This window comes from Neurospora tetrasperma, assembly GCF_000213175.1.
Source record: "Neurospora tetrasperma FGSC 2508 unplaced genomic scaffold NEUTE1scaffold_6, whole genome shotgun sequence".
Lineage (NCBI taxonomy): Eukaryota > Fungi > Ascomycota > Sordariomycetes > Sordariales > Sordariaceae > Neurospora > Neurospora tetrasperma.
The window spans coordinates 1,045,432-1,058,310 of NW_009799104.1; the positions used below are offsets into that span (position 1 = coordinate 1,045,432).

At 51.5% G+C, this 12,879-nt stretch overlaps 4 protein-coding genes across 4 annotated transcripts; 2 read left to right on the forward strand and 2 right to left on the reverse strand.

Annotated features, from left to right (window-relative positions):
• Positions 1-4,728: 4,728 nt before the first annotated feature.
• Positions 4,729-6,074, reverse strand: NEUTE1DRAFT_118085 (uncharacterized protein; the record flags this gene model as incomplete). Its single annotated transcript, XM_009855852.1, has 1 exon — positions 4,729-6,074. The coding sequence occupies one exon, from the start codon at positions 6,039-6,041 to the stop codon at positions 4,866-4,868; it is 1,176 nt and encodes a 391-aa protein (XP_009854154.1).
• Positions 6,075-8,770: 2,696 nt separating this feature from the next.
• Positions 8,771-9,060, reverse strand: NEUTE1DRAFT_140502 (uncharacterized protein; the record flags this gene model as incomplete). Its single annotated transcript, XM_009855853.1, has 2 exons — positions 8,771-8,948; positions 9,005-9,060. The coding sequence occupies 2 exons, from the start codon at positions 9,058-9,060 to the stop codon at positions 8,771-8,773; spliced, it is 234 nt and encodes a 77-aa protein (XP_009854155.1).
• A 1,929-nt stretch (positions 9,061-10,989) lies between these two features.
• NEUTE1DRAFT_118086 (uncharacterized protein) lies at positions 10,990-11,230 on the forward strand (the record flags this gene model as incomplete). Its single annotated transcript, XM_009855854.1, has 1 exon — positions 10,990-11,230. A coding segment is annotated over one exon (183 nt), but the record flags the coding sequence as incomplete, so codon positions are not given.
• A 63-nt stretch (positions 11,231-11,293) lies between these two features.
• On the forward strand, positions 11,294-11,635 carry NEUTE1DRAFT_118087 (uncharacterized protein; the record flags this gene model as incomplete). The annotated part of the gene is made up of 1 exon (XM_009855855.1): positions 11,294-11,635. A coding segment is annotated over one exon (318 nt), but the record flags the coding sequence as incomplete, so codon positions are not given.
• Positions 11,636-12,879: the final 1,244 nt, after the last annotated feature.

The following is a 12,879-nucleotide window of genomic DNA, read 5'->3' on the forward strand; positions in this document are numbered from 1 at the left end:
CCCCCCCCCCCCCCCCCCCCCCCCCAAAATAAAAAAACCACAGACGACAAAGTTGTTGCTCCGCCCCTTAGGCAAACTTGTTTACGATATCAAAGCGATGCCGCGCACGCCCACGCCGCATTTACGTCGGAGTCATACAGGATATGCGGGTGCGGATGCGGGTGCGAGGTTGACTGGAAAATATGGGAAATGACAGCGTCGTAACGGGTATGGGCAAACGGGAAACTGGAGGTCTACTCTTCTACTCGACAGCAGCGAAACAACGGACGGCGTGTAAATTGGAAAAGCGGCTAACGTGAGGTTTGGTACCTGACTTACCGTACCCACCAGATTATCACTGTAGTGTACACTTTTGACTTTACATGGAGCTTTTACTCGTCTTTGGTGAAGCAAGCGAACCGATGGGTTGGTGTCTACTTATCTACTGACTCCCCTGTCCACGTATGGCGTTACGAATTCGATGTGATGACGATAAGGTAGTTTACGAATAGTGGGAATTCCATGGAAGACCAAATGCCACGCACGCCCATGGTGAGGGGTACTACAATAAAGGACACTGAGCCGCAAGATGGCATTGCCGCTACACGTACACACACACGAGGTACCCATGGATGGTGATAACAGAGGCTCCTATGGGCGTGTACCATGCATGGCAGTGATCAAGGTTGGGCCGGAGTCCGGAAATTACAAAAATTCTCAGCCTCGTTCCCCAACTGCCCAACCATCCATCCATCCATTCTTAGCCTGGTTGAACCAAAATACTCGGCCGTTTGCGAACCGGCAATTATTATCGACGGATTGACGGGTCACCAACCGGGTCCCTACACATGTATGAAATGAAGCAAACGAGGAGTTGGAGCAAGCAGCCCATCATAGGAGAGTGACAACCAGCAACAGCTGCCAACTTAGCATGGAAATCCTGATTCTGCGCTTTGAAGTGCAATTTCAATACTAGGAGTGATGATATTGCGGCGTGGCTCGGTCAAGATGAATGGTTGGTGTCAGCCGTTCATTTGATTGACAGATAGCTAGCTAGACAGATAGCTGATGGAGGAAAAAGTGACAATATGGTCACCAGTCGACCACTGAACTGCAGTTGTTACTAATGACGTGAAAACTCCCGATTGAAAGATCGCCCCAACAACATGAAGGAAATGATCACTCACATGGGAACTTCCAACTTTTTCTGACTCTGTGAGGATTTCCAGGAGATTGGGAGGTTGGGAAAGGCAACGAACGAGCCAACTTGTAATCAACACCAGCCAACCCGGCTGGCTGCAGTGGTGAATGTATGTAATGCAGGCTGCTAGACTAGGCGGTCGGTTGGCGTTTGAAAGGGCTGAAGCTGGGCCTCATCTGCGGATGGCGACCAACTTCCTTCTAATAAATCTTCTCCAACTTCCCGTGCCGAATAAGTAGACTGCTTATCCAGCAGGAATTAGTCTAGATAGACATACATACATATGCACAATCCTACGAGCGCACTCTGGACCAACAGATGCACAAATCTTGCATTGTAAACATCCAACGCCCGCCGGCGTTACATATTCCATGGAAGAAGTGGAAGAACACACCGAGTCATGCAGATTCCACTTCGTTTCGGCCACGCATATGTTACCATTCCCATCATCACCACAAAACATGGAAAGAAATGCATTGTGTATTGTGCATAGTGAAACCACAGCCACGAACGGCCACGACAATCCTAGGTAAATTCCAAATCCCAAATTCCCAAATTCAGGGCCAGACCGAGAGAGACCGTTATCGTCAGTCCAGTACTACACCCCGCAAGCACGACGGGATTTCGCAATGCCACCTCCTGAACGGGGCTTAAAATGGGGTTCGGTCCCAAACGAACGGGGAACCCTGATGGCCTAGCCCCCCCTCCCAGTCCCCGCGCGGCCCGACCGTGGAGGCATGGAGGGAGGGACCTGGGATCGGGACCTGCGGGGATCGACCGCCCATCCCGGCCGCCCGGGGTTAAGACTAATGCAATGCGCCTCTCAAAACCAAAAGAATCCAACTCCCAAGACCCCTCGGCCTGGCCGACCGATCGACCGACCGACCGAACAGACTTGACTAGATGATGGAAATGAAGCCCCGGACTAACCGGCACCGGCACCGGTACCGCATTAGCTAGGGTAGGTACCGCCCGTCTGTTAAGACTAGACCACCGCCGCCCGGAAGGAACGACCGTCACCGGGGTACTTAGCCGTCGGGTTCAGCGGGGGCGGGGACCACCTAACGGCTCCCATTTAGTGGACTAACCTACACTACACTGAACTTATCGGCCAACTGGACGCTACACCATAACAGTTGCGATAAGGCTTTACATACTATGGTGGGTACTGTTTGGGCTCCCTCTGCGCTGACTCCGCTGAGCGCTCAGCCTCAACTTTGCCAAGGATCCCAATGAATACCTCTAGGTCCCGTCCCGTCCCAAGGATGCCGAGATTCGAGATTCGCGATTTGCCTCCTTCAAACGACTTTTTTTCTCTTTCTTTTCTCGTGATGGGAGATGAACGCGTGTTCATCCCTTTTCATCATCCCTTTCATCGCCATTTCCAGCGGGAAAATTTGCGGACGCGAATCCTCCAGTTTCGGATGATCATCAATCACCTTGTAGGCAGTCAGTCATGGGGGTTGGAGATCCCGCCCGCCCGCCTGCCCGCTTGGCGCAATGGCTTCCATGTGATGAATGACTTTGTGAGTACACTACCTACCTAGTTTCACACCACCAGTGTGGCTGGCTTATTACGGATGGATGATTGTGTATATGGAAAATATGCCTTGAGCGGGAAGCCAAAAGTGGAAGTGCAAAAGTCGGGAACAGCAGCGGGAGAAAAAGAGAGTGTTGAAAGTGTTGAAGGTGTTGAGAAAGTCGTGAGTCATTAAATTGATGGAATGAATGAAACAGGATGAACAAGATGATGGAGGAGATTGGAAGTCAGCCTAGGTACCTACGGTAACGGGATGCACTGCGTGTGTCGAATGTGCATAAATCATTGTTACTGTAACATCACAGCACGCATAGGCTACGATGGCTTATTCTAGATGTTGGATTGTTATGAGAGGCGTCATTGTTGTTTCGTTGGGGGTGGTACTAGTATGAGCCAGTCTGACTTCCGGAAATTAGGTAGGCTTATGTCGGTATTATCAATTACGACATGACACGACATGTCTTGATACAACGTGTTTTACTACCTACACATACGCAGTCATAGGACGATTTAGTCAATGGACCAAACAACTTCAGTTTCTATTTCGTCATGTATATTAGCATAGCGTATGAACACGCGGCCGCTCGACAATGTGAACAACAAAAGTGAATTTTGATGTTGACAGCGTGAATCATTGTTAGAATCCCCCAAGTGAAAAAAAAAAAAAAAAAAACCCAAGACTTGCAACCTAAAATGGATTATATCTGCCTAAAGTAGCATCATCATCGATGGGTGTGTGTGTGCATCTGATCTGCCTTGCGACGAGTTCATCATCACCGGATATTATTCATCCACTGCCAGCACCAAAAACAATAAGCCACGAACACAATCAATCCATCTTATCTCGTCCCGTTCCATCCATCTACGTGCGTTTAGCATCCATCTCCCCCCTGCCCGTGAATTCCAAGATTCGTAGGGATGGATGGATGGATACGTACACGACTACACTACACTACTGCGTAAAGTATCTCCGTACCTGAATGACTGACTGACACCTCGACGACGATCAGGAACGGGAGCACATTCCGCATTTACACTAGCACATTCATTCATTCCCTTTTTCCACATTCCCATCACATCCGTCCCCCTTTGCCATGCATATGATGTATCCAAATGTGTCAGTCAGCATGTGCCATCTACACTACACTACACTATGTAGATACTCCACAACTTCCCGGCTTTCCATCCCCCAACATTGCTGTTGGAGTTGCATGTGTACATAGTGTACACTACTCCATCCTACACGAGGGTTCCACAGTTTTTATGGGGCTTTCGTAACTGCATCGGTTGGATTAGCCAGAAGGACCGCCATCACCAAGGACGAACCTGGTTATTCGCATAATGGTTGTCGTGTCGAGAACACGACCACGTGTTGAGAAGATTAAAAGAAGAAAAGAAAAAGCAGAGTAGCACCGAGGCGATGGAGTCTCGTCGCATTGCGTGCTCAAATGAATAGTTGATCTCTTATTCGCAAGCAAGAACAGTCACAAGTGAAAGCCGATTTGGCGGAGAAAGTCAGAAAGATTGTTTGAATCATCCCCATGCTGCCCTTCTTTTGGGGAGCAAGTGTGAATGACATTCCATTTCTTTGTTTGGTTGGTTTTATGTAGTAAAAGATTCCGGCAGTTTCTTGATGCTGGAAGACCCGTCCTTTCTTTCATCGTCCATCATCATACGATATTCTCATCATATAACCCATCCATCCATATCCCGGTAATGCTCTCGTACTCCCACCCAAAAACCCATTCGTTCCCGTCATTAGTAGGAGACATGACAGATGACAGTAGTATATGCCCAACGAAAGATAAAGCAAGAACAAAAAAATCAGACGATACGATCACCAGCCCACCCCTGTATGAAAATGCTGCGATGATGATGATAATGATGATGATGACAATGATGCTGATGTAGAACTTCGCCAGCCAATGAACACCTCGCTTTTTGGTGTGTAAAAAAAAAAAAAGACAGGTCTCTAAGGCAAACGATTGCCACCCTTTCCCAAAAAGTGATAAAACGCCGTTATGAATGCAATCAATGCATTTGGATGCAATGCATGGAGTAATGAGGAGTGGTGATGATGATGAGACAAGTAGAAAAACATAAAAAGCAAAACTTGACCTTGATTAATCAAACAGGTCAGGAAATTTACCTGACCGGAATAACGTTCCGGTCAGCGTTAGCGCCAAACACACGCCCAAGCATGCCGCGCATGCGCTTCACCCTGCTGGAATCATCTAGGTCCTCAGCCGTAATCTCATAGGGGAGAACACCCCGCTTGGTACCGGCGGCGGAGACGGCAGCGCCGCGCGTGTTGCTGAAGTACACGGCCGCGGCATCCTTCTCCGGTACGCAAGGTGGGATAGCAGCAGACTGGTAGTAGTCGTCGCCGTTGATGGCAACGTAAGAGTGAGGAAGATCCAGTTCGCTATCGGGGGTTGTCGAGCGGCTGGTGGAGCTGGTGTAGGAAGATGCGGAGCTGGAAAGACCGGGTGGCGAGGTGTCGCGAGAGGCGTAACCGTTGCGCGAGCGGGAGCTGCCGCGGGATGAGGGAGGAGAGATGTAAGTAGGCTGTTGCTGTTGCTGCTGCTGGATGTGCTGGGCGGCGGCGGCGGCAGCGGCAACCTGGACCCAGGCCTCCTCCTCCAACTGGCGCTGGCGCTTCTCGGCCTTCTCGCGCATGCGACGGGCATGACGGACCTCGTAATCACGGCGGATGGGGGCCAGGAAGTAGTCCAGCTCGCGGTAGAGATCCTCCTCGGTAATGCGCAGTTCCCAATCCAACAGGCAGAGGAGCTGCTTCTCCATTAGGTTGACCTCGGTGCGGCTAAAGCCAAAGTTGTAGGCGGAGCTCGACATGTTGGTGTAGCTGGCCCAGTGCTTGTTCTTGGGACTGCTGTCGTTGAGATACTTGGCGGCCAAGATGAGGGCAGCGAGGAAGATGCGATGGGTGGTGCAGCGGAGGCCCTTGGCATTGGGTTGAAGGCGGGACTTTAGACGTCTGAGGTAGACCAGAGTCGACATGAGAGTGGGAACCTGGACGTTGGAGCTGACGACAAGCTGGCTGATGAAGGCCTCGAGGGTAGGTAGTCCGCCATCTTCACACTTGACAACCTTGGGTGGCGCCGTGGGTTGCTGTTCCCTTCCAGAAGTGGCCGCGACTGTTGGTGATGGCATCATGGTGGGATCGCATTGGATAACCTCGCTGGCGGCGGTAGCCAAAAACCTGATCATGTCCCTGTCGACCTTGCTGTAGACAAAGTTGTCGAGAGCCTTTGCATTAAGCTCGTTGAGGCTCATGCTTGTTGATGATGGTAGACCCATTGTAAGATTGTGTTGATGTGGGTTGAGAAGGATGAAAAAAAAAAATGCTGATGACGGAATGTCAACAAGAGGAGTTGTGGTGGTAGGGAATGTTGACGAGGACGGTCACCCTGGTGATGATATAACAAGAAATGGGAAAAGGGTGTGGGACCAAGGTGAAGGTTGACGTGCGGCGAAGCTTATGCGGGCGGGATGAGGCACTATGTATGAAAAAGGGAGAAAAAGTTGGGGTAATGAGCTTAGTAAATATGTAGTGTCGTAGGGTCGGGTAGCGATGGGTCACTGCTGGAGGCTTCTGAGTGGGCTTTCTAGACCTTGGGCTTTTCCACTTTTTGTTGCGTGTCTCGGTGGCTGTTCGTCAGAAGGGGCCCGGGGGGTGACGTGCAAAAACGAGAAGCAAAGTACACTACACGAGGCTGAGCAGGCGTTCCCAGGAGGTGAGCCCAGGTGGACAGGGCGTGCGGTACACTACCGGCAAGGGGGATGCGTGAGCTGGTGTGGTGCCGTGATTCTCAACCGTGAGAGCAAGGTGGTGGTGGGTGGCCCACTGAATCGGACGCAGTCGCAGTGGGGGCGTGTAGGGTGTCAAGGATGGGCCGAGAGGGGGGTGAGATCAGCGTGGTTCCAGGCGTGAACGGGCCTGGCTGGAATGCTGCACAAGTCACGATGGGTTACGGGAGTGGGTTGGCAGTGGCCGGGGGCGAACTTGGGCACTGGAGATCCCTGTCTGGCTGGTTAGTCTTGTTAATGCAACCAATCACCCAAGACAGCTGTCTCGAAGGCAAGATTCAGGGCACTTGTGAGCGGACAACGCCGTCGGCTCGGTGTGGGACCATGCCAGAGCTGCTGAAATGGATACCTCGGGAAAAGGCAGTCCCGGCTGGATGCAGTTGTATGTGGTATTGCGATGCGACTCACCTGAACACAACTCTCTTTTTTTGCAGAGTTTGATGTTAAGTTTTGGGTTGGGTTTGGGGTCGGTGTCGGCGGTGGGCCTGGGGAGGCAGCTTGACTTTGTGATGTTCGGAATGAACTGATGTTTGGTCCCGGCAATGGGTGGAGTGTTTGGACGTCGGTTGTAAAAGTGACCAGCACTACTAAATTGGCTTCGATAGCGAATCGTCAAAGACACGGTAACCGGTGTATGTGAGTTATTATGAGTGGAAATCCTGATCCTGCAGGCGAGTTGTCTATAGGTTGTCGTTGTGGATACCCGGTTGTTGATGCGACTGAAAAGGAAAGGCAGGCGTCAACGCTTGCGGTGTTGGTGTTGGTTGGTGCTTTGGAGAGCGGTGGTGATGTTTACTTCTTCGACGACGGGACGCTGTTTGAATTAATATGTACGTCGTTTGACCGACCCGACCCTGAAAAGTGCCAGTTTATTCTGGGCGACGGACTGCCACTGCAATGGAACAGTCGCGCGCTAATGTGTACAGCGCGGCGGTTGTAGAGTCGAGTGCTGACGGCGTTTCTCTGCCAGAATTGCCTTGTTCGAGCAGTCGCCCAGTGCCACACGTCGGCGCTGTCTGATTCGCTCTCGGAGGCTCTGGGTGCGGCGGCAACTTCTGAGGCGAAGCGGGCCAGGGGTTTCAGCGGGGTTGAACTTGTACGAGTTCGTAGCGTGTTCGATGTTTTGGCTTGGAGGACGACGTGGTACAGACAAAGATAGAGAAGGACAGGGTATCCCCAAAATAACAAACACTTGATGGTTGAATGTAGTCCAATGAGGGTCTCTGAATCAGGTCAAGAGTCGAAATGTTAGCGACCTGACATGTGGTGGAAAGGGCAGCAAGAATCATGGATGGTGATGCACCTTTATCGACGCCGTTCTGTAGGTGACATGGCATCAAGGGAAGATAAAGATTGCGAACTTTTGATATATCCCAATTGGCCATTCCAGTTCATACGGCCAAGGGAGGATATTGTCGCAGGTCGTGCAAAGGTCCAGTCTGTAACTCCCAATATCTGCAGCCCTTGTAAGCGGCAGCAATTTGGTATTGAAACGATGTTTCCATGGAAGGCACGCCTTGGCCGTCCATCCCTATCTTGCACTTTGCTTCAAGGTCGAGTGTCGATCGAGTCACAATCAACACGCGTCGACGTGCTCAATGTCTTGCCGTTCTTGGATATCTGGATCCTTTGGGAATCCCATCTTTGCCCTTCTGTCCGTTTCCGCCCATGTCGTTTTGAAAGGCTCTGGATTTGCAGGTTCCCATGTCCATGTCCATGCCCCATGCCCTCGGCTCCTGGATCGTCCCATAGGATCTGGATGAGTGGTTGAGAGTTCGACAGATGTTCGGCGGACAATGGGCTTTGATTGGAAGCCATGGATGCCATTGGCCGGGTCTGGAGCCCGATGTCCAGACATGAAACAGACGAGGGGTTCAAGCTTTGGCCGAAAGCGGTCTACTCTATGTAGTGTACTGCCAGACTCCTTCCGATGGATGGTCTGCCAGTCGGAGCAGTGAGAGTCGGGCCAGCTACAGTACTGTACGAGACCAGTCCGTGCCGGTAACCGCGACCGACGGGCGCAATCAATTGGACTGCATTGCACCTGCGATTATCATCATTTCCAAAAGCGAGGCGTCGACGGAACTTGATGATGCATGCATGTCCATAACTGAAATCGATAGTGGTGGTTGGAGAGCGGAGAAGAAGAGGAGGAGTCAGCGTCGCCCAAACTGACAAAGAACGAGAAGGTTGAGAAAAGCATGAGATCAGTCACTCAGTCAGGCAGTCATGGGGCCCGTGCTTTGCAGGCCAGGGCACTTGTCGGGTCCCTTAGGGTTCGGGTCTAGGGTATAGTGCTGTAGGTAGGCCTGTTGGTGTCCCGCCATCGAGGAGACCGTCATTGAGGATCCCTCCTCCTCCTCCTCCTCCTCCTCCTCCTCCTCCACTCGACAATCCCTTGTTTAGACAGACCAGGAAGTTGATAGGATTCAAAACTCGGCTTGACAACGCACTCCAGCAGATGATCACCCGACCCAATCAGCGGCAGACAATCCACCCCGTCGTCCATGTTGCAAGCCACGTATCAAGCCATGCTTCATGGTCGTGAACTCGAAATGGCTTCAACAAACTCCGGCACCTGACACGGCCAACGTCCCTCCACACCAAGTCTCAACATCACAATGTCATGGCCATGATGTGCAAAAGTGCAAAACAGCACCCATATGTATGTATCACTCAACTTGGGCACTACCCAGGGGCTTCTTGACACAGGGATGCCGTTCTGCTTTCCCCAGCTTCTACACGCACTTCGGGAGACACTGTTCCGTCATGTCCCCTAGAATGGAGCCCTGCACGCCATCACTGCAACCATTACTGCGTCCCGGTGAAACGAAACGAACAGCGTCCAAACACACCCGAGCCGGACTCTCTTCGTCCGGTCACAATGGTGATCAAGACTAGGTAGGCCTCCGGAGCAGATATGGAATGCCGGCCACGGTACCCCTGAGGTCTGAAGCGAGGGGTAAACGAAACACTGCAACCAGCGTTCAATCTGCGCAGTAGCTCTCGTCTCAACCCAAACCCATCATCCGTCCACATGATATTAAAAAAGTGGTCTTTCCGACTGCCGAGGACCCCAGCTTCAACGACAAAACCAAAAGACGAGGCTGTTGTGCCGATGAACCCTGATACATACGCAGTAGGTTGGCACCCCACGTCGAGAGTTTACACTAGATACCTAGACCCGCTCCGGGTGGGTCCCGCCGGCCTCGGTAGCGCCGGTCCCGCGTCCGTGGCCGACAACTTGCACATCGGCTTGGCTGGTAATGAGCTACCTATCCCAAGTCCTATTTTCCACTTCGCGCCCGTTGTCGCTTGCAAACGATGCGATCCTGCGCCGTTAGTGTTGGCGTCATCCATGATCCTGGCAGAGCCTGTTCAAGGCCCGACTGCAATACAGCTCATCCACACAAACGCCAACGATGCCTCCGGATTAGCCACGTTTTGACATCTTGAATCAGTCGGCAACCGGCGATCGAATACGAATGATAGCCCATGCGGCAACGGCATGTTCCATAATCATTCATCCTCCATTCCAGTTGCAGATGCCCCTGAGACTTGCATTAATGTGGCTTCACCACCCGATGGTTTCGGGACAGCTGGGACGCGTGGCTGAACGGAATGGACTCAATAAACGACTCAATGTTGATGCATTCATACCATGGCTCATCTGCGGGCCGATAAGACGTCAAGGGCATCACCTACTCTTCATTGATCGCCCTGGCGTGCCTGAGTGGTAATGATTTGATGATCGTTCAGGTACTATGCATATCTGACACCGAACCTCAATCTTCAGTTCCCGTCATGTCTTGATGTCAGGGATTGCGCGAGGGATAATACCAGAAGGGGCAACCACACAAGTGGAATTGTCATTCAGTTGGAGCGGCGGTCCTATGAGCAGTTGCCGACTTCAAATGAATGACGCCTCCTCCCCGCCAAGTCACGCCAAGCGAGCCCCAGGAAGGCAAACCCGCACCAGAAAGGAAAATGTATTCTTCTTCCGAAGATCCCGTATAACGGTTCACGATGTTAAAGCAATCGCAGCGTCAAACGTATCCATCCGCTCGTCTGCCTCATTTACCAATGTCAGAGGCAAGAGCCGTGTAACTGCCGCCCAAGGTGTTGATTGGCCGATACTACCATGGCTTGAGGGGCCCTGCTCTTTTCTCCTCTTGTCAAGAGACTACAGTTGGACATGGCAGCCAATCATCTTCAAAAGAGGCTTGTCATCCAAGAAAATGACAGGTGAGAGGTTGTGGCTGAGCTAGTCAACTTTCGGTGGTCGCTTGGGAAGCGAAACTCGGGCGATGCCTTGACTCCTTGAGAAGCTGGTAGCCATCGGAAAAGTTTTTGCTTCGAATACGACAAATACGGGTTGCATGCGCAATCTTTGCCTCTCGGTCCTCCAGTCCCTGAATTTGCTTGAGACCCTGATTGACGCTGATCGACATGCGGTTAGAGGCGGAAGGCGACGATCAAGCCCCATCTGATGGCTGATGATGCGTCATACCTCACGGAGGCTCAACAACACTGACGATGGCCACATGTGGAATCATCAGGCTGAAAGTAAGCAATCGGAAATCTGCCCTGCCGAGGCACACATACACCTGACCATCATAACTTTCTGGAAGATGCAATCGACTCATCGTTACTTGTGGAGGCGTTTAGCACACGAAGCCATGATACCAAGTGCTACACACGGGATATACAGCCCTGAGGGTGTACACTAGAAGTTGGATGTCGGAGTCTCCGGGCTTGTTTCGAATGGGTTATCGTGAGCAAGAAGAAATCGACACATTCGGCAGCGGCTGTAATGCCAACCTCGGCGTCGCAAGGGAATCTTGGAGACGGTGGGATGGATTCAGTTTTTCGACAAGCCACAGACCAAACGAGAAGAGAGTCAGGACTTTCAGGCCTCGATCACCAACGATCTCCCTCAAGGATCACCTACTTTCACATGCGAACTCTCCCAGGGCGAATCAAATCTTGTCCAACTCTCTGGAGGAATCGTTGGGGTTGCGTAGCACTAAACCACAAATTAATGGTTGCAACAGGGGAACTAGGAAATTAAAGGTGGTTGCTCCAGGGTTTCTCCGCGTGGCTTATGACGTGCAGCCGTGTTACCGCACACACCGGCGCAACCACCCATCTCCCCTTGTACGTACCGAGGTTCTCAAGGTTCCAGTCCCGACGCGAGATTTGCTTCACACCATCGCGATAATCGCCTGAACGCGTCTGGTGTCTCTCCCATTTGACGGCCGCTCCTGACCGAGATCATCACGATGCGATGCGACATGTCAAGCCCAAAGTTGCCAAGGTCCTCAACGGGTGTGGTAACACCAGCACTACGTACTAATCTCCGACTATAATTTCAGTCGGCTATGCCTCTCATTTATATGCCTGTGAAATTTTTGGAAGCTACATTACTACGAAATGCTTGCATCGACGATATCGCACACGAAGTAGCATCATCGAGCAAGACATTATACATAGGTAGGTAGGTACCTAAAGATACACCGATCTAAATTCGGTTTGTGGTATTAGGCACGATACACTGGGTATCACCTACTTTTACTCGAGCGACACCAACCAAGTATGCCATCTCAAAAGCGCAAAACGAAACACGGGTCCGACCTCGACTGACTCGGCAGACCGGGCCCCGGACATGACATCGGCGCTAACATGCAGGAGCGGGGCGGGGCCGGCGCCGGGTGGATCCCTGGTTGGTCGGATCAGGTACCGTATCTGGCCCGGCGCCCTGACCTAACTAACCACAGCTTAAAAATATATCGGACATCTGGGGGCCACTTACAAAGTTACAGCCCTTTCAAGCGCATCAGACAGGCCGCGAATACCAGATTGAACATCACTGGCTGGGAGTCCTCCAACTTCATGTAGGAGTATGCATATGGAATTCTAACCCGCCATCTTGTTAAGCAGCGAACCATTCAGCCAATCACCGCTTTTCGCTTGACTAACAACAGTAACAGACGGCCGGGATCTAAACGCCGTCCGGTAATTGCACTTACCAAATAGGGGATCCTAACCGCTCTTTACCGCGCGCGTTTGTTTACTTGCGGCTACACTACTTACCATCCAGTCGACTGAAAGTAAGTAGTACATGCTATAACGAAGGCGCAAGACGTTGGGATTGGGGGCAGCCTGGAATGTGAGAAATTTGGAAGGAGAAACACTTTGATTTTTTTTTATTTTCCCTTTTTCCTCTCTTGGAGAGTTTAAGTCTTCGAGTAGAAAAGTACTCTGAAGATCCTTGCTCGGATTAGATGGACAGTTAGACACTGCAGTACAGGTTGGCGACGGCGATGGT